A 27,883-nucleotide genomic window follows, 5' to 3' on the forward strand; every position below is an offset into this window, starting at 1 on the left:
CCCGTTCAGGTGTGTGTAAAGCTTCCTGGGGGCCCTGTCTGAAGAGGAGCAGGGAAGATCACTGGTGTCCTGGCCACTGTACATCCCACAATCAACACCATTAAAACAGATCATTTTATTGGCTATTTGTGGGAGCTTGCTGTGCACAAATTGACTACTGTGTTTCCTACAAGTCATGACACTTCAGAAGTATTTCATTGGCTGTAAAGCTCAGGGATATTAAGGTTGTGGAAGGTGCTATAGAAATGCAATTCCTTATTTTTTCCCCCTTACAACAGGGTCTTTCAAACCTAACACTGACCACATCTCCTTGTCTATTATCTCTTTTGTGGTTCCATTTCAAAACATGGCTGTTGTCACTTTTGAGAAGCACTTTAGGATGCTTGGAGATGGTACAGTGGGTTAGCACCACTGCCTCATAGTGCCAGGGACCCGGGTTCAATTCCCAGCTTGGGTCACTGTCTGTGTGGAGTCTGCATGTTCTCCCCCTGTCTGCGTGCGTTTCCTCCCACAGTTTGAAAGATGTGCTGGTGCATTGCTAAATTCTCCCTCAGTGTCCCCGAACAAGCACTGGAATGTGATGACTAGGGGATTTTCACAGTAACTTGTGTTAATGTAAGCCTGCTCGTGACTAATAAGTAAGTTTTATTAAGGCACTATATAAATCTTAAATTGCTGATCCTGGCTTCATCCAAAACATAAGAACATAAGAAATAGGAGCAGAAGTAGGCCATCTAGCCCTTCGAGCCTGCCCCACCATTCAATAAGATCATGGCTGATCTGAAGTGGATCAGCTCCACTTTCCCGCTTTCTCCCCATAACCCTTAATTCCCTTGTCTATCAGAAACCTATCTACCTGTGACTTAAATATATTCAGTGAGGTAGCCTCCACCACTTCAACAGGCAGAGAATTCACCCTTTGAGTGAAGAAGTTGTTCCTCCTCAACTCCGATCTAAACTGCCCCCCCCCCATCCTGAGGCTGTGCCCTCTAGTCCTGCTGTCCTTTCTAAGCGGGAAGAATCTCTCTATACCCTATCCATCCCCTTCATTATCTTATACGTCTCTATAAGATCCCCCCTCAGCCTTCTAAACTCTAATGAGTACAGACCCAGTCTATTCAGTCTCTCCTCATAGGCTAACCCCCTCATCTCTGGTATCAGCCTAGTGAACCTTCTCTGCACTCCCTCCAAGGCCAATATATCCTTCCACAAGTGCGGCGACCAAAACTGCACAGTGTGCAGGGGCTGAGTTACTCTTTGCTGATACAGATGTGCAAAGCCCTAGGCCCAAGAGTAGGGACCTCCTCGAAGCTTAGATCTGATGATTCTCAGACTGGAGAATCAAGTTCTCACAATGAAATCTATGGGAGAATGGGAAATGGGGAGAAAGGGTGTTTTAAAAAAAAGGAACTTTCATTTTGCTGTGAAAATTTATTTGTAATAAATCTATTACATTGGTGATAAAATTTAACATTTTAAACATTTGAAATCTGAATTTGATTACGAAGTGAGCTGTGTGCAAATCACAGTTAAGAAAGCTCAAATTGACAATGAATTTAAACAATCCAAACTCCTCGGCTCCAACCCCAAGCCCTCGTGTCACCCACGTGATTTGCTGCAAAGTGGATAACAGAGCGCTGCCGAATGTTGCAGGTACTTTCCAGCGACATGGTTGGGTGTCTGATACGGATAACAGGGAACCTTAAAATTCTTCAGGGGCAAACAGTCAGGACAAGGAACAGCCAAACCCACACAAGAGACGTCGCAGCATTGCCAAATAGCATGGGGGCGGGGGGGAATGGTGGTGGTGCTTGTGACATCCATTTGGGTTAAAACAAATGACCAGACACGAAAAGCAACACCAGTCTTGGCCCTTACATCCAGCAGAGTGGTTGGGAAGAGTTACTGCTTTAAGGTTTCAGTCAAATTAAACAGATACTAGGTTCAAATTGTGAAAACACGGCAACGCCAGTCCCATTTCGAGCCTTCCGTGAAGTTTTTCAAAGCCTGACTGTTGCCCTGTCCATTATTGGCTCCTGAACTTCGCCTCAATCCAACTTGAAGCACAGGCCATCCCTGAGCAGTGCCACATGGTTAGGCATTTGTTCGCAGCCCAGTGTTATCCTACATAAAATTTGTTGCACTTCACACAAAGCACTGGTGATTGGGGAGCTGCAGTCAGGTAGGCCAAAGGCTTAGGCCCACAATAGTGTTTGCCACTCATGGCAGCCCATTTCTGCCTCAGATTTCATCAATACAGACACTCAGTACAAGCTGAGTGACTGCCCGAAATTTATATGGGTGGTGCAGTTGAGCTGGATCCCTACTTCACTCCACTTCCAGATTAAGCAAAGATTCACCGAGAAGTGATCAGGCCTGCAATCCTGGCCCATGACGCTTCAGCCACAGCTTACCAAGACTAGTTTTACAGGACCATTACTGTCCTGCTAGAGATCAAATAACTCATTCAAGATTGGTGCTTAAAAATAAGTTCCTTCCTGAAGCGATATTAAAAATTATACCTTTAATGAGTTCCATCCAACTGGATACACAGTGACGGCCTCAATCCTGCCAACGTTTCATGATTTTGTTTTTAAATATGTTACAATAAATGCCAGACGCTGAGTCTCAGTAGGCACATACCAGCTTTGGGTGAAGATTTAAGCATTTTGATTTCAGACTTGGGCAGAGAGCCATTAGCATCCGGAAATGTGGCCAATTTGTTCCGCGGGAGTTTGAGATCCTCCTTCCAGCTAAAGTTTTACTTAAGAGATTGATTGTACTTCATTATTTTGGAGCGCAGTGTGCAGGCGATTACTCACTGTGTGGTTGGATGTCAGTGGGATCACGCACTGTGCTGCTGGCTCCAGCACACAGCCAAACAACTGAAATCATCAGATTGCTCTGCTATAAATCGCAGCTCACGTGAGGGACAAAGTCAAGACTGGCTGAGCAGTGAAAAGGAAAAGAATAGAACTGAGTTGATGTATGCTAGTCCTATTTTAAGCAGCATTTAAACAGATTTAGATTCCACCCCCTCCCACCTCAACAATTTATTTAATCTTCACCTGGTTACTGCATTTAAAAAAGACATTTAGTAGGCCCCACCAGACATAATCTGGGGTCACACCTCTCATTAATCTGCCAGTCACAATCTGATTTGACCATTGCTCAGACTGCTTGCTAACTGGTTAGGTGTGAGAAGCACGTCTGAAAGATTGACGTACAGAGTTCACAGCTGATAAAGTAGAACATTTCATATTTTCAGGTCAGATTCTTTTCCCTGCCAGCACACTGTTCATGTGGCAACTGTTCGAGGATGTGCTCAGGCTGCATGCAGCAGCAGGCTATTTAACCATGTGTTACACCACACAGGGAATCACCAGCTTGATCTGTTCTATCCTTAGCCCAGGGATACTGAGGCCCACTGCTGCTGTGACCGCGTCCTAGACCAGTGAGCTCCACACGGAGGAAGGACTGAGCCGGGCATGGTCTGTTCTCAGTGGCCGAGGACTGCTCCCAGCAGTGACTGGATTCACAGATCTGTAATTTACACAGCAGCCAGGTGGCACCCTACAGGGGCACATTGTGCCAGACTGGGAGGGTGCAACCTCCTCCTCGTAATTCTGTCAACCTTGAATTACTGAAGTGGCCAGAGCCACAATGGGGAAGGAATCCTTCTTCCTTTGCCAGGTTTCACTTCCCCTCTTACATAACAGGCTGCATGTGCTGAAGACCATAGTTTTTCCTCAGGTGGGGGGGGGATATTGAAAATAAATTCACTATAACAGTCCATGAAAACCAAGTCTTCAAATAGACAGCCTCTTTGCTGTCCTTAAAATCATGATTGTTAATATTCTACCTTCAGGAGAATAAGTTGGTTCTAACTCTTAATTTCTTGCTCATTGCATTAAGGCAGTGTTGAACAGTGTAGTTTACATGATTGACAGCCAAGAACAGAGCTCACTTTTAGCAACACAGGGTAACTGCCCACCCGACCCTAAAACCAGACATAAGGACTCAGCACATTTTGAAATTAAAATGAACGATTAACCAGAGAAACGGTGTTAGTGCCAGCATCTGTTTCAAACCCTCTTTCCACAGGAAAGCAGAATTTTGTAATTGTCCAGGTCACTGATTCACACGTGAATCCTCTCCCCCAGCCCCCAACCGTCAGTTGCCGAGCTAAAATTTATTTAGTGATTTTTTTTAAATGGAAGATATACTTTTTCTAACATCTCCCTTGTACTTTGTCTCGCTGGCCTAATTCTAGCTATATGGCCTTTCAGTCTCTGCTGATAATCCACATAGCCAGCCAAAAGGACTGGAGAATCCTGCCTCTCTTCATCACCAATGAATATTTCCACGCAGCTTTTGCTCGGTGCAGGGTCGCTCAATGCCGTGGGTCACACAGCAGCACTAGGAGAGGCTGGAGAATTCCTGGGGAGAAAGGCACAGCAGACGGGACAGGATGGAGAGTACGCGGCTGTGCTGGTGTAATAAGGTTGGGCAGGCTGCTACGAGGTAAATGGAGTAGATTCCGTTGTGTTTGGTGTGCAATAATGGTTACATATTTCAGAAGATGACAGGAGACAGCAGCCTCAGTTGTGGCAAGATTTACTAGCTCGAGTGTGGGTAGAGGCAAGAATCTCAGCCAGACAGGTGGTTAGTAGCAGCATCTCTGACCTAGTTTACAAAACAGAGGAAACATGTAGCTGGAAAATAGAGGATCACAGGACAGTCACACAACTATCTCATAAAACCTTAACAGGCCGTCAGTCCAGTCACTATCAAATCAGCTTCTTGATGAAGACTTCCAGTTCATCTTCACTTTTCACGCCAACAAACTTGTCCACGACATCCCCGTCCTTGACAGCGATTACCGTTGGGACTACAGTCACCTGCAAACCATTGGGGAAAATGCAGCAATCTTACATTATTATTTTTGTAACTGGAACTTTGAAAATGAAAGTATAAATATTACAGATCACAGTGCAACTGGTTATTGGGAATCAGTGGCTCAAAGCAGATAACTTGGTGGGAAACCATTGGAACCTATAACTGGTGCCATTCAGTCCAGCCTGCTTGTGCCAGTTTTGAAAGTGTTATCCAATCAGTCTCATTCTCCTTTGCCCTTTCCCCATATCCCTGCAATCTCATCCCCCACCCCGCCCCCTCAATATGTGTCTAAATCTCAGTTACTATTGAATCTGCTTCAGGCAACACATTCCAGATCATAACCTGCTGCATCAAAACATCTGCATCTCCTTTCCGATTCCTTTGTCAATTGCCTTAAATCTCTTTTCTGGTTATTAAATCTCCTGCCAGTGGAAACAGCTTCACCCTATTTCCTCTATCAAAACCCTTATAATTTTGAAGGCTTCTGTTCAATTTCCTCTCAACCTTCTCTACTCCAAGAGAATCTTTAGTCTCTTAGAACCATAGAATACCTACATGCAGAATGAGGCCACTCGGCCCATTGTGTCTGCACCAACAACAATCCCACCTAAGCCCCATCCCTGCAATTCCACATATCTACCCCTCAACAAGAGCAAAGATGTACTTCTGAGGCTGTATAAGGCTCTGGTCAGACCCCATTTGGAGTACTGTGAGCAGTTTTGGGCCCCATATCTAAGGAAGGATGAGCTGGCCTCGGAAAGGGTCCACAGGAGGTTCACAAGAATGATCCCTGGAATGAAGAGCTTGTTGTATGAGGAACAGTTGTGGACTCTGGGTCTGTACTCACTGGCGTTTAGAAGGGCGACGGAGAATCTTATTGAAACTTACAGGATACTGCGAGGCCTGGTTAGAGTGGACATGGTGAGGATGTTTCCACTAGTAGGAAAAACTAGAACCAGAGGGCACAACCTCAAGCTAAAGGGACGATCCTTTAAAACAGAGACGAGGAGGAATTTCTTCAGCCAAAGAGTGGTGCATCTGTAGAACACTTTGTCGCAGAGGGCTGCGGAGGCCAGGTCATTGAGTGTCTTTAAGACAGAGATAGATAGGTTCTTGATTAGTAATGGGATCAGGGATTACGGGGAAAGGGCTGGAGAATGGGGATGAGAAAAAAATGAGCCATGATTGAATGGCAGAGCAGATTCAATGGGCCGAGTGGCCTAATTCGGCTCCTATGTCTTATGGTCTACCCTCTAACCTATGTATCCTGGGACATTATGGGACAATTAAGCATGGCCAGTGCACCTAACCTGCACATTTTTGGAGTGTGGGAGAAACCAGAGCACCTGGAGGAAACACATGCACATACAGTGACCCAAGCCAGGAATTGAACGCGGGTCCCTGGAGTTGTGAGGCAGCAGTGCTAAGCACTGTCCACCGTGCCATCCCTTGGTGCAAGTGAAGCAAATGAACGGGGAATACAGCCTGTCCAGTGCTGGAGGTGGTACAAGAATGGACTCAGAATTATACCACATTTCAGCACACTGACTTGTGCTTGAAGTCCAGTGTCTTGTGTAGGTAAACACAATAGACATGATGCTGGTCACAGTGCTGCATTAAATCAATCAATTCTGCTCACGTCGAGTTGAGAAAGGAACGTCACCCAGGGGATAACCACTCCCAGACCCACCAGCAGCAATGTGCTTTGGCTGAACCATCTGAACACAAGGATGGGGTCTCTTTACGACATCTCACTTAGAAGACAGCTTCTGTGAACATGCAGCACTCCCTCAGTGGTACTGGGCTGCCAGATGACATCCTTGGATAAAGCATCAGCCTGTGACCTTTGAATCCACAGGGAACAGTGCTACTAATAACTTGAGCCACACTGCCAGAGTCACACAGATGATGAAGCAGGGCACTTAAGATGTTCCACTATTCTGTTTTTGGTTGCACTGAGATAAGTGGCTCTCCCAGCACACTCCATCCTATAGCAGGCACAAAGCAAGTGTCTCTAAGGGGCACACCCGTAGCTTCTCCATTGAGATATGGGGGAGAGAATCAAACATTGCAGCCTGCAAATATGCAGTCAAAACACTATGTTTTTCCTGTGTCCTGACAGGTGACAGATTAGTAAGAAAAGAAAGACGAAGTGTGTGTATGATGCCAACTCTAACATGTCCAGGAACAGGGGCAAGTGATATGGGCTTCACTCTTTCTTCCCCCATTTTGTGCTCTGATCTGAGGATCTGAAGTCGTACATTTACCATATATTGCTGGAGTACATCATCAGTCTGCATCACCTGGAATAAACTGCCTGAAAGGGGGGTTGGAAACGGTAACTTCTAAAAAAGAATTTGCAGTTAGAAATTAAATTTTAAAAGTTTGGGGAACAGAGAAATGGAATATGGGTAACTTCCAAAGAGACATTGAGCCAAATGGCTTTCTTCTGCATTATACAATTCCGCTCCATAGCCTTTTCATCTCGACAAGTCTCATCATTTTAAAGCATCCAGGAATTGGGCCTAGCCTTTCTGAAATGCCATCAGTTGAAGCTCCAGTTTCATTTCCGCGTCCCGCCCACTTCTGGGTGGCTCCCAACCCACATGTGGCCTTTTGCACAAGAATGAGAGGGTGAAGAAAACAAAAACCCAATATTCTCAATTGTTGACTCTTTGCACTGTACCTTAACTCCTTGGAATTCAGTCTGGGTCAAACATCTGCTCACTCCCCTCCCAGATTTACTGCACATTCTGTTCAGGAATGCAAGAAAGATAAATCGAGGAGTTGGACTGAACCCAAATTAAACAGGTCTGTTTCTGGGCGAGTCAGTGAGCTTCAGTTCAGGGCACCCAACCATGAAAGCACAGATGCTGCGGGTTCAGGTTAGATAAGCTTCAATTAGCACGAGAGAGGGAGGGCAGTTTAAGAATCCCTATACAAAATGGGACAGAAAGTTTTCAGATATGAACCGCATGACAGGTTTCTTTCTCAGGCTCAGTTATGCGTGAAATGCTAAATCGGGGCCAATTAAGTTTGGAATTCAGACACATACAATGCATAAAGTTAGAGCCAGGGTGTATCTGCAATCAACTAATTGTACACATACACTGATTAAAACTGAACCAGTGTCATAGCCTGGAAACAGGGGGACCCTGGACTGCACTGATTAGCTCAAAGTGTTTCACTTTCACAGGTTCTCTTCCCTAAATAGTCTCCGCCTTCAAAAGCACCTGATTCAAAAAGAGAAGCTGAACTGCAGCCTCTAAATCCTTACCCCAAGAAAGGTCAAGGGTGTCAATCGAGTTTGCACTTGCATAGGACTGAGGCACTTAAATGGTCCAAATAAAAGAACTGAACATGGTTCTGGCTGCTATTCCATTTTTTTCTGCAATTTATTCATTGACGGGACATGGGCATCGTTGGCTGGGCCGACATTTTTTGCTCGTCCCTGAGAGTCAACCACATTGCTGTGGATGTGGAATCATATGTAGGGCAGACCAGGTAAGCATGGCAGATTTCCTTCCCTAAAAGGACATTAGTGAAACAAATGGGTTTTTGATGGTCACCATTAGACTTTTAATTCCAGATTTTTACTGAAGTCAAAATTTCACCAAATGCCGCGCTGGATTTGAACTCAGGTCCCAGAGCGTTATTTCATTTATTTGTCAATTAATATCATAAGTAGGTTTACATTAATGCTATAATGAAGTTACTGTGAAAATCCCCTAGTCACCACACTCCGACGCCAGTTCGGGTACACTGAGGAAGAATTTAGAACGGCCAATACACCTAACTGGCACATCTTTCAGATTGTGGGAGGAAGCAGGAGCACCTGGAGGAAACCCATGTGGACACAGAGAGAACATGCAGACTCCACGCAGACAATGACCTGGGAATGGGATGCAAGTCCCTGGCACTGTGAGGCAGCAAGTGCTAATCACTGTGCCACCCTACCAGCATTACCTTGGGTCCCTGGATCAATAGACCAACGATAATATCACTATGCCACCACCTCCCTAACCCTGAGCTCATCTAAAACTCTGATTCTCATGCTCTAAATTGCATTGAGTCTCACTCACTCATTAATTCTTTGCTCGCCGACGGAATTTTAAAATTCTCATTCAAGTTCCCAAACCCCTTTGTGACCTCACCCATTCCTATCCCTATATTCTCCAACATTACAACCCCCAATCTCTGCTCTACTCCAATTCTGGCCTCTTGCTTGTACTTGTTTATTCACTTAACAAGAGGTTAGAGACAAATCGACTGAGCCTGGGTCAGGTACAGATGCCATTCTAACAAGAAGCTGCTGAATGTCCACTGTCTTCATGAGGATGGCACAGAGAAAGGGACAAGGGCAGTATTTACCCTTTAGTAATCAAGGCAATAATGCTGGATGGAGCTTTTAATTTATTGTTACTGTAAATTTATTGTTTTTGCACTGCTGCTTAAAGTTCAGAATATATTTGATACATGAAGCTAAGCAAGCGTGGGGATTGAGATAGCTTCCTTAAACAAACCCTTTTGCCCGGCATCAAGTAATGTGATCACATGCCCATACCTTGTACTCGATGGCGAGGTCTGTGTGATCATCTATGTCGACTTTTGCCATTATGACCTTCCCTTCCTGTTTCGCCACCATCTTCTCGAGCCTCGGACCAAGAGTACGGCAGGGGCCACACCAGCTATTGGAGCAGAGAAAGAGACAATGAAGGTGGCTGCATTAACATGACAATTATTTCTTTATTAATCCCCTCAAGACCCACAGGCAGTTGCAGCACCGACCCCAGGAACTCCCAGTGCCTCACCCAAATGATGTTGCATCACTGGATCCAATGCACCAACTATGGGCAGAATATTTTTCTTCTCAGAATTTTAAAACACAGAAAGGCCCTTCAGCCCATCATATCTGTGCTGGCCATCAAGCAGCTAACTATGTTAATCCCACTTTCCAGGTCTGTAGCCTTATATGCTTTGGCGTTTCAAGTGTTCATCTAAATGTTTTTTTAAATGTTGGAGGGTTTCTGCCTCTACCGAGCTTTCAAGCATTGAGCTCCAGATTCCCACCACCCTCTGGGTGAAAAAGGTTTTCCTCAAATCCCATCTAAATCTCCCGCCTCTGACCTTACATCTGTGCTCTCTAGTTATTGACCTCTCTAAGGGGAAAAGTTTCTTCCTATCCATGTCCTTCATAATTTTGTACACCTCCCCCTCTCTGCTCTAAGGAAAATAACCCCAGCCAAACCAGCCTCCCTTCATAGCTGCCAAGACTAGCAGAATCCCCAGGTGCATAAACAGCTTGCAGAGTTGAACTGAACTACAGGTGGTGCCCCAGGATTTAACTTGATCCTGTCCAGTGACCTCAACTGGTACGCAGTCTGAAGATAGAGGCCACTGGGTGAGAGATCAGAATTTGGGACACTTGATTCTTTTCCTGTCCTATCCCCAATAAAAAGGCCAAAAGCACCCTCAAAATGTCACAAGTTCAGCCCCTGGTTGAAGTTGAATTACACAGGCTTGGCCTGATGGTGGTTGGGGATGCAGTGACTAGGAGTAACATTGGGCTCGAGGGACAGAAAATAAATTTAGCCTGGGGTCAGGAGGGTAGTGGGGGTGGGCGTCCACTGGTGTGGGGACAGGTGCCCATCCACAGTGCAGTTCCTCCCAACCCCAGCCTTTCAGACTGTGGGAGGAAACCCACACAAACATGGGGAGAACGTGCAAATTCCGCACAGAGAGTGACCCAAGCTGGGAACTGAACCCGGCTCCCTGGCATTGTGGGACAGCAATTCTAGCAACTGTGCCACCGTGCCACCCACGTGATGTATGCTGCACTTGCATACTAACATTTTGTGACTGAAGCACTAGAACTCGCACATCCCTCTGCACCTCGGAATTCTGCAGTCACACTTCATTTAACTAATACTTTGCTTTATTCCTTCCTTTAATTCCCTTGCCTCCATTGAACGGCAGCTGAGGTTGGGATGTTGATGCAGATCCTTCAATGATATTTTGCTAACTGAACAGAGGGAAGGTACAGCTCTACAATCAGTTGTGTCAGTACAGAGTGGGTCATCAGTGTGTCCTCGATCAGCCGCAGTCTATTTTTAAGTAATGCTGTGCACAAAATCATATATAGAAATAATTGAGTAATAAACCAGCAGCTTTCATCGATCTTTGATCCATTGATTCAACAATCCACACACTGGAAGATCTTAAAAACTGAAAGTCACGTTAAATCAGCTAACCTTTGAACTGCCAGAAGATAAGATTCCTATCTTCCTAAATTAGCCAGTTTAGTGAATTCCACCTCTCATGCAATGATAATAATACAATTACAGTAACACAGTCCCTGCAGTGTTGGGAACTCCTGATCTATAATGGCACCAAAATGGATACCACTTAATCTAGCACAGGCTAAAACTAATAATCTAGTTTATTTATAAGTAGAATAGTATATGAATGCACAGTAATAAGCTACGGTTGAATACTGAAAACAAGGACAATCTGAGTTCAATATGATTTTATAGGTCATTATTCCTCAACAGATCATTAAGTAGCAAGGTTAATGGAGAAACCATGCTTTATAAATCTTCAACTGATAATGTATCACATGGGTGACAGCTTGCAATGTCAAATCTTGGAAGTCTAGACAATGACTCAAAAAACTCAACTAGTGATACATCCCATAATGGTTCACATTACAGGTGAGGGTGGTAATTTAAACTTTCTTCCTCTCAAACATCAATGATTACACATTCTGCTGTCCCTATTTATAAATATGCCCTCACAGCAAGGTGGCACAGTGGTTAGCACCGCTGCATCACAGTGCTAGAGACCTGGGTTCAATTCCGGCCTCAAGTCACTGTATAGAGTCCATACGTTCTCCCCATGTCTGCATGGGTTTCCTCTCTCACTCCAAAGATGTGCAGACTGGGTGGATTGGCCATGCTCAATTGCTCTTAGTGTCAAGGTAAATATGTAGGGTTACGGGGATAGGGCCTGGGTGGGATTGTTGTCAGTGCAGGCTCAATGGGCACTGTAATTGTTATCGGTGCAGGCTTCTTCTGCACTGCAGGGATTCTATGAAATATCTTTGAAACATGTCTGGCAAAATTGATGGATGTAGAAACATACAAATTTGTGACTTTTCACAATGTTCATACCTCCTTAAGTATAGATTATAGGATGACCTAATTGTGATATTTGAAATGATTAAAGGAGTGGATAGGATAGATAAATAACTATTTCCTTTGGTGGGGCTGTGTAGAACAAAGGAGGAAGGTGTATAATCTTAAGATTAAAACTCAACCGTTCAGGGGTGATGTTAGAAAGCACTTCTTTGTGCAAAGGATAGTGGAAAGCTAGAAATTCCCACAGCCCCAGTAAACCATTGAAATCGTGGGTCAGTTGTAAATTTCTGTTTTGTTAGGCAAGATGTGAGCAAGAACCAAGGTGCATAGGTGGGGTCGAGATGCAGGACAGCCATGATCTAAACAAATTGGGGGAACAGACTCAAGGGACTGAATGGGTTCCTGTCGTCAGAGGCATTAGTGGGGTTACTGGGATAGGGTGGGATTATTTTTGGCGCACTCGATGGGCCAAATGGCCTCCTTCTGCACTGTAGGGATTCTATGACCCATTCTGTAAACTGACAGTGATGGTTTTCGGATTCTTGTGGAACTGGTGCTCAGATCCACATAGTATTTGTCATCTGAAAGTGACACAAGATTCTTTGAAAGGCAGAATGGTCTGAAGCCAAAAGGTTTTGAAATCGTATTTACCTCTGAACTGAACTCAAACAAAAAACATACTGAAATCTCTCAGCCAAATCCCTGAAGGCCACACAGGTGCCTAATGGTCACCACCACAAACACAAAGACACCGGGGCCAGGAATCTCCCCCAAAAATTCTAAGCGCTGAATTTGTGTAAAAAGAGTAAATCCCACTGGTTTTCAAAATGAATTTCCCACACATGGTGCATCACGGAGTGCCCTAGTTTGAATCATGAAAGAATTCAGGGGCTGGGGCCTATTCCCACTGGACAGGCCGGTAGCATAATGTTGAGTCAGCCATGATCAGCCCGTCCCTCCCTTTGTCACTGATCCCATCCCCACACCCCCAACAGGCCCTACTCCCTCTGGCCTCACCTCCTTGGCACTGCCTTACACCTGATGAGCAGTGCCAAGGTGCCCCCTGTGCATTGCCACTTTGCCCCTTGGGCAGTGCCAAGGGGCCAGGCTGACAATGCTCAGGAGATTTCCCCCCCACCCCTTATGGGAGGGGAGACCTCCATGACCTCCCTTCACTCCAGCAGGGTCGGACCGCCTGGTAGTGTGGAGCTATTGTAAAACCTGGAGTGAAACACTCCTGGCAGGCAGAGTAAGGGGCTCGCAAGCCCAGAGACTTTAGTCCCAGGCCCGCAAATGATATTTAAATTCGAATTCAAATATTTAAAGCAGCTCCACACCGATTTCTGGCGTGAAGCTGATGCTGGAATTCCAGTGGCTGGAGCCACGTGGAGGCCACGGCCCCCAATGGGGAGCTCAATGGCCTCCACTTACGTCTCCAGGTACAATTTCAGCATTTCACTGCACTCCAGCTCAGATCAGAGGTGAAAGCTGCAGATCTCTGGTCAACACCATTCTCAGATCCTGCTACATCGTGCACATTTATAACTGCAGTTCAGAGTGTGTGGCTTCTCAACAAAATCCCCTGCCAACTTACAGGAGTGTGACACTGGTGCTAAACAAAAATTTTTTTACACAGTGAAGAATTTCTTGCAGCAAGCTCACCACTCTGTGAATCAACTAGGCTAATAAACCTCATCAGTGCGTTTTTTTTTAGATACCACAATCATGACTACAGTGGGGTGTCATCACGTTAGAGTGTGACACGTCCACAAACACTACAAAGGTAAATCAACAGAGCGAAAGATAGGATGCACATTTATTTAGTGCCTTTTAAGAGGTAAAGTCGCCATAGTCCTAGATGACCATAGGCTGCTCTGTCCTTTGAGGGAAAGCGCTGACTGGTGATGATTTTACCAGAGAATCACCACATCTCGGGCAAGGGGCAAAGCATGGTACCTCAGCTAGTACAGAAATTGAACCCATGCTATTGGCCTTGCTCTGTATCACGAACAAGTAGTCCAGCCAACGAAGCTAACTGACCTCCATTTATAACCTCAGGGGAGCACAAAGCACTTTACAGTCAATCACATACCATTAAAGTTCGTTCACTGCTGTGACACAGGAAATGTGATCACCCAGGATTCCTAGCCTCTCTGACCCGCCTTTGCATTTAAATGGCTACACTGGTGCAGTTTCCCTTGCCGCTGCTGCCACTGCCACCACCGAAGGTTGTTAGTGGGGGATTCAGTGATGGTAATCCACTGAATGTCACGGGTAATGGTTAGGCTGTCTCTTGTTGGAGATGATTCTTGACTGGCACTTGTGTGGTGTGAATGTTATTTACCATTTTTAAGCCCAAGCCTGGATATTGTCCAACTCTTGCTGCATTTGGACATGGATTACTTCAGCATCTGAGCAGTTGCAAATGGTGCTGAACATTGCGCAATCAACGAACATCCTCATTTCTGACCTTGGCTAGAGCTCCTCGATGCTACACTCCATAAAACGTGACCTCGATATCATAGAATCACTCAGTACAGAAGGAGGCCACTCAGCCCATCGAATCCACACCAACCACAACCCCACCCAGACCCTATTCCCATAACCCTCATTTACCTTGCTCATCCCCCTTTCACTAGGGTCAATTTAGCATAGCCAATCAACCTAACCCATACATCTTTTGGACAACGGGAGGAAACCAGAGCACCTGGAGAACAGTCACCCAAGGCTGGAATTGAACCCGGGTCCCTGGCACTGTGAGAACATAAGAACTTAAGAAATAGGAGCAGGAGTAGGCCATCTAGTCCTTCGAGCCTGCCCTGCCATTCAAAAAGATCATGGCTGATCTGAAGTGGATCAGTTCCACTTTCTCCCCATAACCCTTAATTTCTCTGTCTATCAAAAACCTACCTACCCATGACTTAAATATATTCAGCAAGGTAGCCTCCACCACTCCAACGGGCAGAGAATTCCAGAGATTCACTGCCCTTTCAGTGAAGAAGTTCCTCCTCAACTCTGATCTAAACTGCCCCCCTGCTTATTTTGAGGCTGTGCCCTCTAGTCCTGCTATCCTTTCTAAGCGGGAAGAATCTCTCTACCTCTACCCTTCATTATCTTATACGTCTCTATAAGATCCCCCCTCATCCTTCTAAACTCCAACGAGTACAGACCCAGTATATTCAGTCTCTCTTCATAGGCTAACCCCCTCATCTCCGGTATCAGCCTAGTGAACCTTCTCTGCACTCCCTCCAAGGCCAATATATCCTTCCACAAGTGCAGCGACCAATACTGCACTCAGTACTCCAGCTGCGGCCTCACCAGTGCCCTGTACAGTTGCAGCAAGACCTCCCTGCTTTTATATTCTATCCCCCTCGCTATAAAGGCCAACATTCCATTCGCCTTCTTGATCACCTGCTGCACCTGCAGACTGGGTTTTTGCAACTCGTGCATAAGGACCCCCAGGTCCCTCTGCACCATAGCATGCTGCAGCTTTTCGCCTTTCAAATAATAATCCCTCCTACTATTATTTCTGCCAAAGTGGATAACCTTACACTTGCTAACATTATACTCCATCTGCTAGGTCCTCGCCCACTTGCTCAGCCTATCCAGATCTCTCTACAAACTTTCCACACCCTCCACGCAATTTGCTTTTCCACTCATCTGCGTGTCATCAGCAAATTTCGTCACCCTACACTCAGCCCCCTCCTCTAGATCATCTATATAAACGGTAAATAGTTGAGGCCCCAGCACCGATCCCTGTGGCACTCCACTAGTCACCAACCGCCAACCAGAATAGCACCCATTGATACCAGCTCTCTGCTTCCTATTAGACAGCCAATCCTCTATCCACGCTAACACCTTACCCCCAAGCTTTAGAAGTGAGGCAGCAGTGCTAACCACTGTACCACCCCAAGGACAGTCACTCACTTCACCAGTTCAGCTCTTTTGTAGCCAACTCGCGAGTGCAAGTAGAAAAATGTGCAAGTTTAGTTTAATTCACATCCCACAAGGAGTGCATAACAGTGAAGGCCACGAAACAAGCAACAGATATACAAAACGTTATATTGGAAAAAGTTAGGTCTAATCATCTTCAGCTGCTTCAATGATCTTCCCTCCACAAGATCAGAAGTGGGATGTGCATTGATGATTGCACAATGTTCAATACCATTAGTAATACCTCAGAAATTGACAGCAGCAAGACCTGAACAACATTCAGATTTGGACTGATAAGTGGCAAGTAACAATCATAACTGGATGAGCTCAGCTCCAACATTAATGAAACTCGACACCATCCAAGATTAAAAAAACCTGCTTTGATTGGAATCCCGCCCACCATCTTAAATATTCACTTCTTCACTAGTTGTGCACAATTGCAGCAGTGTGCACCATCTACAAGAGGTGCTGCAGCAACCATCAGTGCTCCTTCAACAGCATTTTCCAAACCCATGAGCTCTACCACATTGAAGGACGAGGGCAGCAGACACATGGAAACGCCACCACCAAGTTCCCCTCCAAGCCACACACCATCTTTTCTTGGACATTTGTTAAAATTCTTTTATTGTTTTGAGTCAAATTCCTGAAACCTACCACCTGCAATTGGTACGTGTTGGAAGGATTTGCAGATTGATACACAGAATCCCTACAGTGCAGGCAGTGGCCGTTCAGCCCATCAAGTCTGCACCAATTACAATCCCACCCAGGCCCTATTCCCATAACCCCACGCATTTACCCTTCTAATCTCCTGACACTAAGGAGTAATTTAACATGGCAAATCCATCTAACCTGCATATCTTTGAAGGAAAGCAGAGCACCCAGAGGAAACCCTCGCAGACACAGAGAGAATGTGCAAACTCCACACAGAGTCGAACACAGGTCCCAGGCACTGTGAGGCAGCAACGCTAACCACTATGCCACTCGATTACCAAACCTGGTTGGCCATCAAGTCCTGGGTGGAACTCAAACCCAGAGCTTCCGGCTCAGAGGCAGGGACAGTATCCATTGAACCACGAGACCTCCATCCTTAATTATAAATTCTACCGATTTCCTGACAACAGATGTTAAACTTTAGCCACCATTCTTAAAAAGCTGTGTGACATGCTGCATTCCAATCTAAGGGAATAGTTCTTATACATTGGATTGGATCCTGGGACTAGGTAATAAAGTGCCTCACGAAAGCTTTCATACAGCCCAAGAGAGGCTCTGCTGGAAAGATTGTTGATGATATGATCTTTAGCAGCAGCCTCTATAACTCCACCACCTAGAAGGACAAGAGCAGTAAGGAACACTACAAACACCAAGATCCCTTCCAGTCACACACCATCTTCGACACAGTCATAGAATGCTACTCCTTTATCGTCATCCCGGGGGTGGCAACGGCCAAGTGATATCATCACTAGACTATTAATCCAGGGAGTCATCTAATATTCTGAGCACCTTGGTTCAAATCCCCACAGATGGTGGAATTTGAATTCAATAAAAAACACCTGGAATTAGGAATCTACTGATGACCATGAAACCATTGTCGATCGTCGGAAAAACCCATCTGGTTCACTAACGTCCTTTAGGGAAGGAAATCTGCCGTCCTTACCAGGTCTGGCCTACATGAGCCATAGCAATGTGATTGACTCACAAGTGCCTTTGGGCAACTAGGGATGGGCAATAAATGCTGGCTAGCCAGTGACACCCATGACCCACAAATAAATAAAAAGAATTTTGGATCTCTGTCCCGAATGGAGCCAAGCAAGTCTTTTGACTACATGGACGTTGGTGGTTCAAAGCCACCCTCTCACAGGCAGATGGGCAATAAATACCAACCTTACAAATAATGCCGAAAATCCTAAGCATGAGTCATAAAATAGAATCAACCCAGTTGTTAGTTAGTGCAGCCTGACAGGACTGGGTTGAGACTGTGCTAACTTTAATTAGCATTCTCCGGGCAATTCCACTGTTTAAGCTACTTCAGCTGCAGTGAAAGATAAGTTTTATGCACTTTGTTGTGCAGGTTAGAGAGCTTTAATTTGCTTCTAACCCACAACATGATGGATCTGGGATTGCGCAATGGCGACAGCTGAAAAATATTCTGTTCCCCAGCATGAGCACCTCTCATCTTGATAATCACTAGAATTCACAAAACAAGTAGTCAGTGGATCAGTACTTCCTTTGTTTCTCTTCATAGGAGGTTAAACGACCTCTTTATTTCACTCAAACAATGCGGTTCAATGTGTTCTGTATATTAATGAAAACAGGTAAGAAATTTCAAATATTTCCAAGTGACTGAATTTCCCCTTTTCAGCAACACAAAGCTGAGGAAAGTTTAAAGAAAACACCACTTCCCTCTCGAGTGACTCATCACGATATTCAGCAGGCATCAACAGATCCTCAATATCTCAGCAAGGTGGCTATTCAGCATGAATCAACTTGAAAAGCAAACACTGGCAGGACACTCCTATCTGTAAGAGCTAGTTACTGAGGCTTAGAAATTTAAGCAATGGTTGTTTGTCAGATACTGTTCTAAGCGTCCTTGTGAGAAGGCTGGTTACAAAGGCCTTGCTTCTCCCTTTTGTCCATTCTATTGTTGATGTCACCTGAGGCTCAGTGAGAAGCATTCACCTGGTTAATAGGGGAAAACTAAGATTAAAAAGACAAAGTAAAAAAAAGCAGGGGTTTGATTAGAGGCAAGTGACTGGAGAAATGGTGAGAATTTCATGAGGAATGAGATAGGCGAATTAACCTATTGGTGGAAAACAAGTGTTTTACATACGTAACTAGAGAAAACAATGGGGATACAGAAGTGGAAACTTCAAAGTGAGAGAAAGACAAGGAAACTGAAATGTACCTACCAAACGTTGATTCCACAGGGGAATAAAATCAAAAGGAAAGAAATGGCACAATTGAAGAACACCAAGAAGAAATGCGGACAGAGGGAGAGCTCTAACATCAGAACTCCAGCTACAGATTCCCCAAGAGAAGCAGCCACGCATTAAACCAGAGGACTATTTCCCAAACATGATCATCTTAACCTGGCTGTGGTAATTATTTGCTGGAGTTAGTTCATAGAGTCACTTAATATTGCATGTTGTTTCATAAAATCCTACAGTGCAGAGGGAGGCCATTCGGCACATCAAGTATGTAACAACCACAATGCTACCCAGGCCCTATCCATTTAATCCCATATATTTACCCTAGCTAGTCTCCCGACACTAAACGACAATTTAGCAATGGCCAATGCACTTAACTCGCACATCTTTGGACTTTGAGTTCAGGTGAAACGCAAGTAGTTTTGGGACAGTTTCATAAAATTATGTGCGTAGAGCCATCAGTATCATTAAGTGTCATTGAGTGTTATAGCCCTTCTTCATCCTGTGCTTTTACATCCTGGAAGTTGCTATTGACCAGAAACTGGACTGAATCAGCTGTACAAATACTGTGGCTGTAAGGGAGGGTCTGAAACTCAGAATTCTATTGCCAGTAACTCATCTCCTGACTCCCCAAAATCTGTCTACCATTTATAAGGAGGGTGATGCAATATTCTTCATATGACTGGATGAGTGTCATTCCAACAACACTCAAGAATTTTAACACCACCCCGAACAAAGCAATCCACTTGATAGGCAACACATCAATCACTGGTGCACATTAGCAGCAGTGTGTACCATCTACAAGATGCATGCAATGATGTGATCAGGCTCCTTCAGTTGCACCTGGCAAACCTATGATCTCTACAGCTAGAAGAACAAAGCAACCAGTACATGGAAACATTACCATCTGAAAGTTCTCTTCCAAATCACACATTATCTTAACTTGTAAATATAACACTATTCCTTCATTGTTTCAGGTTAAATCTTGGAACTCCCTCTCAATGATACGTGCATACAACTATACCATACGGACTGCAGCAGTTTAAGATGGCTGCTTGTCTCTACCTTCTCAAGAGTAATTAGAAATAGGCAATAAATGCTGGCCTTGTCAGTGACCTCCACACTGGATGAACAATAAAAATAAATCTTCACTCAGGTGATGAGAAAGATCCCATGGCAAGAACAGAGACATTCTTTCTTGGAGTTTGGTCAATATTTATCCACAACATAAACCTGATTATCTGGTCCTTATTGCTGTTTGTGGGACCTTCCTGTGCACAAGTTAACAGCCATGTCTGTAACATTATAATAGTGACTACATTTCACTAGCTTTGAAGCATGTAGGAAGGTTCCGAAGATTGTGGAAGGAGCTGCATAAATGCAAGCCCCTTCTCTTTTCAGGGATTTAGTACCAATAAAGTCAGGGAAGTCACAAGTGTCCCACAAATAATAGGATAACCAAGTTCCTTATGAGGCCCTGAAGATGTAATAGGGCATCTTCACTTCTCTTCAATAATAACGTGGATCTGCCCTAAACTGGATAGTTTAGTCACAGTCACACTGGCACACCTCAGTAAACACTCCCACTGCACTTGTGCTACGCTGGATAATCCCACAGTTCATCGACCACAGGGCGAGGCAGTGACCAAGTGGCATTACTGCTAGACTATTAATCCAGAAACTGAGCTAATGTTCTGGGGGCCCGGGTTCGAATCCTGCTGCAGCAGATGATGGAATTTGAATTCAAAAAAATCTGGAATTAAGAATCTGCTGATAATCATGAGTCTGACAACACCAGGTTTTAGTCCAACCTATTTATTTGATAATATTCTCAAATAAATAGGTTGGACTAAAACCTGGTGTTGTCAGACTTTTTACTGTGTTTACGCCAGTCCAACGCCGGCATACCCACATCATGATAATCATGAGACCATTGTCAATTGTCAAAACAAACCATCTGGTTCACTAATGCTCTTTAGGGAAGGAAATCTGCCGTTTTTACCTGGTCTGGCCTACGTGATTCCAGAGCCACAGCAATGTGGTTGATTCTCAATTGCCTTCTGAAATGGCCTAGCAAGCCATTCTTAAGTCTTTCAGGTATCTCATCACCAACTTCTCAGGGCGATTAGGGATGGGCACTAAACGCTATCAATTTACCAGGATCTTGAGAATAAATTTTAAAAAGCACTCTTACTCAATACAATGTTTCTTTTTCTGTGATTTTTCAGCTGTATTAATGAAACCATGGCCAGGCTCCCATCCTTAAATTCATCAATAAATACTTTTTAAAATATAAAAGGTTACATTGTTTGGTCACACCAGGTTAATTGAAGATTGTGTGGGTGTGATTGTATAAATTAGTTTGGGTAAGAGGGTTCTTATTCAAGCGTAGCTTCACACTCAATGTTTTTTGCCCTTTTGGGAATAATGGATAGGGCAGGGGAGGATTTCCAAGCTGATTATTAGCCGTTGGACCACAGCATTGCTTCTTCTGTGGCCATTAAGTCCTGGTGTTGGACGCCAACCTGGAGCTACTGGTCCGGTGGTACAGAAGGCTACCCACTCTGCCACCATGAACAAATAAATTAAATAACTTTGTTTTATCAATTTGATCATGCAGATTACATTCCGCAGCAATTGGATTTTAGTCCAATCACTGAGTCAAGGGAGGGGAATTGTAGAGGTTCGAGATAGCACCAAGGTTGGAAAGGAATCAGCAGCTGCAGTTGAGAGATTACAAGCTTGGGTTTAAAAGTGTATATACAGTTGTTAAGGCAAAAATAAGGCTGAGAGAGGCACAGACTTCTTCATTGTCCCAGTTCTATCAAAGAATGAGCCAGAATGAGAGAGACGTCCGTTGGGAAATGGTGCAGGAGAGCTGCTTTGCAGCTTGGAAGGAGCAAGAGGTGAGGGTCAATGTTGTTGTTGTCAGCAAGCTTTTCATTCACATAACACTTCATTACAGCTGAAACACTATCCAGCATGTCGCATGAGAAAAGCCAGTACCAGGGTCCGCTGTGATACTCAAATAATCTGCTGGTAATCACTGGACTCACATGGAGAAACAAGTCAGCTCAGGACATTTGGAGGTGACGGTGTGGTGATGGAGTTGGGAAGTGGAAAAAGAGAAAACATGTGGCTGTTATTACTTCCTCACTCAACAAGTGCAAGGGTTGCAAGTTCCCCCCTCAGTCTCACACCATCCTGCAGTTTCCTTCATCGATATTGGGTCATTCTGGAACTCCCTACCAGACAGCACACATTGTGGGCCCACCTGTACCACATGGTCTCATTGACTGTCCTTGAGAAGTGGTTAACCAGAGATGGGTAATAAATACTGACCCTGCCAACAATACCCATATCCTGTAAAAATAATTGAACTGCACTTTTCTGTTCCCCTCAGCTGCAGCTCTGCAATCCACGATTTGGATTTCAACGTGGAAACATTGCCCATAGCATGATCCGACAATGCTGCAAGTTAGGCAGGGAAACAGCAGCACCTGGGAGCTACTATTTGTGAGGACGCATCCCCTGCATCATGGATCAGGTTTCAAATTCCAGCTTCGACAGCTGCAGGGACTCTTCTTCCTTTCCGCCTCTCCACTGCCAGAGCCCAAGCAAGTTCTGACACGCTTGCCACATCATTGTGTAGTAGTACAGGACACAACATAAAATATCAAACTCACCACAAATGAGTACTCAATTCACAGGCTGTACAACCACCATAATGGGTGTGGGAAATACAAACACGGGAATTCACATCCAACACATTACTTTTGAAGCACATTCACTTATGGAAGGAATGCAGTAACCATCGCACACCAAAGCACGTTGACAGTACTGAGAAGAATCAGTGTTTGGTCGTCTATAACTGAGTGCTCTCCGATCCTTTGAAATGAGCCACGGACATCTGAAGATCAACACAATTTACTTTCACACGTGCGCCTCAGTCCACCTCCCTGGCATTTTTCTCCTGTGGTGTCATTGCTACTTGTCGCCAGACCAAAGAAACCTGCATGTATTACATAGTGCCTTTAATGTCCTCAGGACATCCAAGACAGCTTTACAGCCAATTAAGTACTTCTGAAGTATTATCCCTCCTGTAATGTAGGATATACGAAAGTTAATTTGCACATAGCGAGCTCCAACAAGTAGCAAAGAGGTGGCCAGGTATCCTGTTTTAGTGATCTTGGTTGAGAATTAAATATTGTTCAAACAGGGCCTTAGTTTCACAACTCATTCAAAGCCCCTCCATGCTCTCAGTACTACACTGCAGTGTCAAGTGCAGGGATTTGAACCCACAACCTTCTAACTCAGAGGCACAATGCTGCCAATTAAGCTATGACAGGTATCACAACGCAGTCAAAAGATCTTTCCCAAATGGTACATTCGTCCTGCAAGGTCCTCTCTGGTCCTCTCCCAGAACTCCATGCAATATCTCATCAATAGCTTCTAATAGCGACCTATCAGCAACATCAGTGATAAGCACAAAGTCAGCTCCCTTGCTGGAGATGGCCACCTGTAGACCATTACCACCCAGAATCCTGCATTCTTGCCCTCACCTGCACAAGGTTTCAAGCAATGAAGGTGGCCGAGTTTGGACAGCAGAATGCACTCAAGGGGAAACCAGTTAAGTATAGTGGGGAGGAAGGAATAGAGGATACACTGAGAAGGTAAGGTGAGATGGTTGGGAGCAACTTAAACATCAACCAAATGGAGTGATCAGTCTGTGCTGTAAAAGCTTCATAACTCTAGATAAGTGGCTGCCTGGATGAATTGCAACATCTTCCATGTGAAGTATTATCCCTTCAATAATGTCTGCATCATATTTTAGGAGAGACACCAAGGTCTTGGAGAGGATGCAGAGGAGATTTAAAAGAGAGCTGGGGGACTTCAGTTATATGGAAAGTCTAAAGAAAGTGGAGTTGTTCTCCGAAGAGGAAAGATGGCTATGGAAAGATTTAACAGAAGTTCAAAATTATGTAGAGTTTTAATGAGTTTAACAATCATCCAGATGGCTTACTTCTATGCTATGATAATGATCGAAAAACTGGAGTCACCATGCGTAACTCTCACCAGCATCTGCCTTTGCTATCAATTCCATTCACCTCTCTGACTGCACACTGCCTCTAAGCCCTGCTGAAACTTCAATTCCTGAATAGTCCATCCACCCACCCCACTTTTTAACTGTCTGCATATAAGATTGGGGCGGGGGGGGGGGAAGAAAAAACAAAACTTGTTTGGCAGAAGTCCATTTGAGGCATTAACTCGTAGCTATCCCCAATGTCACAGAAGGTTTTTTTTCATAAATAACTAAGGGTTATGCAGCATGAAGGCCCCAGAATCAATACTCTCAGCCACAAATCTCAGAGTTAGCAAATGCACCAACATTTCTGAGGTGGATCAGACAGGAAGAATCCCTGGTTCTCACTCGCAGTCATCAGGAAGCCCGGTTTGTGTAAGCATTTAAGGATGTAAAGTGAAGGTAGAATTGGGCTCTGGTGCAATGCCTCCCTGTCAGGCAACTAATTGCCACCTGGGTAACTTGGCCCAAAATGCATTAGCAAAAAGGCAGAACCCCAACAAGAGTTGAAACAAAAATCAATAACTCACCTTGCATGGAAATCCACCACGACTGGTGTCTTGCTGTTGATAACTCGGTCGGTGAAATCCAGCTGGTCTTGTATGTTGAAGGTGACGCTACAAGCTGGAGATTTACTAAACCTTCTGGTGGTGGGAGGGCCTGCTTGGTGTTGGATGGAAGGCCCAGTGCCATGCCGTGAGAGGGAGCTCAGGCTTGGCAGGACAACTGAGGACCGAGATCGCACTGGGGCAGAGGACTTTGTAAAGGTTAGGGACACGAGCCTCCTCAGTAAAAGCCTTTGAGCCATCTGTGAAAGCAAGCTGTTAGCATTAGTACATGCATGCAAATGAATTACAGCAGCAACCTTCAGTTAATATACTTATAAACAGAAGAATACGAGGCTGTTGAGTCCAGTGAATTTTGAGATAGATCATGATTCATGGTGTCTATATCATCGCAACCGTTGAACTAAATTGATTTCACCCAACAAGGGATGCTACATTCCAGGCAGGAATGTTTTGAATTTATTTCTCTGCTGGATGTCAGGTTATTCTCAGATGATAGCAGTACAATGATGGGGTCACACCGAGGTTTGTTTGTTTCATATCTTCACATATTCTATTGGGAAATAGTTGGGAAGTGTTGGCAGACTAGTTATCAGTTTGTTGAATCAAGTCGCGAATGTTCCACCTGTGGAATGGAACTTGGACCTGGAGCCTCTGGCTCAGAGGTGGGGGTGCTACCGACTGAGCCATGTGACCTCCATTTCAGATTGGGGAGGAGAGAATTAGCTTCAGTTTGACTGGTAGCCAGTGCCTTTGTGTGGAGATCAAGCAAGGACATGGTCAGGTTTAACTACATCTCTCCTGTCACTGAATAGAATAGCATACAATGCAGGAGGTGGCCATTCAGCCTATTGAGTCAGCACCAACCACAATCCCACCCAGGCCCTAATCACATAACCCCATGCATTTATCCAGCTAGTCCCTGCTGACATTACAGGGCAATTTAGCATGGCCAATCCACATAACCTGCACATCTTTGAACTTTGGAGGGAAACTGGAGCACCCAGAGGAAACCCACACAGACATGGGGAGAAGGTGCAAACTCCACACAGTCACCCGAGCTGGGAATCAAACACAGGTTGCTGGCACCATGAGGCAGCAGCGCTAACCACGGTACCAACATGCTACCCCAGTAGTATGGCTGTCCTGAAAAAGCAAACACAGGATTAAATAATTAAGGGAGCCTGGCATCAAACAGACAGCAGAGGCTGAATGACATACCCTGTTTCTGTATTTACAGAACTATACCTCCCCAAAAAAAAAACCATCTCTCCTGGTTAGCTAACCTGCCCTAAGATGATGGTACACAGCTGCAAGGTCAAAGAACTTAGATTCCTACATTGTAGATCATTGCTACAGCAGCTGTCATTAGGCAATTTTCAGATTTCTCGTCACCCTAAATTCAGAGTTGGTTTATCTATCTCTGCATCCCTCTCCCAGACTCCAGGTTTATCTTTCACTCACCAAGTTTATCCCCCATGGGCAGTTAAGAATCAATCACGTTACAGGGGGTCTGCAGTCACCTGTAGTCTAGATCAAGCTTAAAATTTAATTATTAGTGTCACGAGTTGGCTTACATGAATACTGCAATGAAGTGACTGTGAAAATCCCCTAGTTGCCACACCCTGGTGCCTATTTGGGTCAGATAAGATTGGCAGAGCTTGTTCCTTCCCCTAAGGACGTTAAGAAAGGATGTGGGTTTTATGACAACAAGTGGTAGTTTCAGGCTTTCATAAGAACATAAGAAATAGGAGGAGTAGGCCATCTGGCCCTTCGAGCCTGCCCTGCCATTCAATAAGATCATGGCTGATCTGTCGTGGCTCAGTTCCACTTTCCCGCCCTCTCCCCATAACCCTTAATCCCCTCTCTTATCAAAAACCCATCAACCCGCTTCTTAAAAATATTTAGCGAGGCAGCCTCCACCACTTCAACGGGCAGAGAATTCCAGAGATTCACCACCCTTTGAGTGAAGAAGTTCCTCCTCAACTCCGTTCTGAACCGCCCCCCCTTTATCTTGAGGCTGTGCCCCCTAGTCCTACTGTCTTTTTTGAGCAGGAAGAGTCTTTCCACCTCTATCCTATCCATCCCATTCATCATCTTATACGTCTCAATGAGATCTCCCCTCATTCTTCTAAACTCTAACGAGTACAAGCCTAGTTTATTCAGCCTCTCCTCATAGCTCAACCCCCTCAACTCCGGTATCAGCCTAGTAAACCTCCTCTGCACTCCCTCCAGGGCCAAAATATCCTTGCGCAGGTGCGGCGCCCAAAACTGCACACAGTACTCCAGCTGCGGCCTCACCAATGCCCTATACAGCTGCAGCAAGACCTCCCTACTTTTATATTCAATCCCCCTCGCTATGAAGGCCAGCATCCCATTCGCCTTCCTGACCACCTTGCAGGTTTATTAATTGAATTTAAATTCCATCAGCTGCTGTGGTGGGATTTGAACCTGTGTGCATAGTATGGCTGCCAACTGTGATTAAGTATATTCCTGGAGGGGTCACTTGCCCGGACACTCCACCCCATTAGTCAGCAACATATCCATCCATGTGACAGACTGTCTTTCCGCACCAATTGGGAAGCAAAGATTCACTCCTTAATGGGACGATGTTCAAGTATTACCCAAATGGCCCTATTTTCAATATTTTGATCAGATAAAGAGAAATCTTCAAAATCTTTTTAACATCCCGATGGTTTATGCAGACAGCTGTGTCCTGGAATGTGCTCTTCAGTTTCTGGAGACTCCAGGCCAATCCGGGAGGGTTGGCAACCCTAAACTCAGGGCTCTAGATTGCTAACCCAGTGACTTTACCATCTCGTTCCCCTTTTTTTTCCCTTTTTCTCTCTCCCTGTCGCCTCCCCACTCTCCGAGTTTTACCCACTCCCGGGTTTAAGATTTTTTCTCCCTCTCACCTCTAACTTTCACGCTGCCAACAGCCGCTTCCGGTCTGACCTAACGTAATCTCCTGACAACGGTTTCCCAGAGGCCTTCGCGGTTTGGAGGATCGGCGCAAGCGCAGAAATATCCTGACCCTTCACGCAGGCGGGGCGGTTTATTCCCTTTGATCTGTGACGGGGGTGGGGAAGGAATGAGGGAGTGGGAGATTAGAGAATGGATGCTGCGGCGGCCATCTTTGTAAAGGACGTGGCGCGTGGCTAACCTGTTGTCAGGTTAAGGCTGCCTCAAGGCCCTGCGGGTTCCCCTTGTGTGAAGTTATCCATTAGTGTCACAAGTAAGGTTTACATTAACACTGCAATGGAGTTACTGCGAAAATTCCCTTAGTCGCCACACTCCTGTTTGGGTACACTGAGGGAGAATTCAGCACAGCCAATGCACCTA

At 45.0% G+C, this 27,883-nt stretch overlaps 1 protein-coding gene across 1 annotated transcript; it reads right to left on the minus strand.

The window, feature by feature from the left end:
* Nucleotides 1-2,509: 2,509 nt before the first annotated feature.
* Nucleotides 2,510-27,585, minus strand: txn2 (thioredoxin 2). The gene is made up of 4 exons (XM_080217581.1): nucleotides 27,457-27,585; nucleotides 24,506-24,783; nucleotides 9,464-9,587; nucleotides 2,510-4,901 (listed from the first exon to the last, which is right to left on the minus strand). The coding sequence occupies exons 2-4, from the start codon at nucleotides 24,781-24,783 to the stop codon at nucleotides 4,791-4,793; spliced, it is 513 nt and encodes a 170-aa protein (XP_080073707.1). The 5' UTR covers nucleotides 27,457-27,585; the 3' UTR covers nucleotides 2,510-4,790.
* Between the last annotated feature and the right edge of the window lie 298 nt (nucleotides 27,586-27,883).

Source organism: Carcharhinus amblyrhynchos, chromosome 35 (assembly GCF_965287045.1).
Source record: "Carcharhinus amblyrhynchos chromosome 35, sCarAmb.v2.hapA, whole genome shotgun sequence".
Taxonomy (NCBI): Eukaryota; Metazoa; Chordata; class Chondrichthyes; order Carcharhiniformes; family Carcharhinidae; genus Carcharhinus; species Carcharhinus amblyrhynchos.

Excerpts from the sequence above, each read along its gene's own strand:
- txn2 (XM_080217581.1), bottom strand. The coding sequence starts at position 24,783 with ATGGCTCAAAGGCTTTTACTGAGGAGGCTCGTGTCCCTAACCTTTACA. Across the intron at positions 9,588-24,505 it reads GTGGTGGATTTCCATGCAAG|CTGGTGTGGCCCCTGCCGTA; the intron begins GTGAGTTATTGA and ends CTGCTCCAATAG. Across the intron at positions 4,902-9,463 it reads ACCTCGCCATCGAGTACAAG|GTGACTGTAGTCCCAACGGT; the intron begins GTATGGGCATGT and ends AATGGTTTGCAG.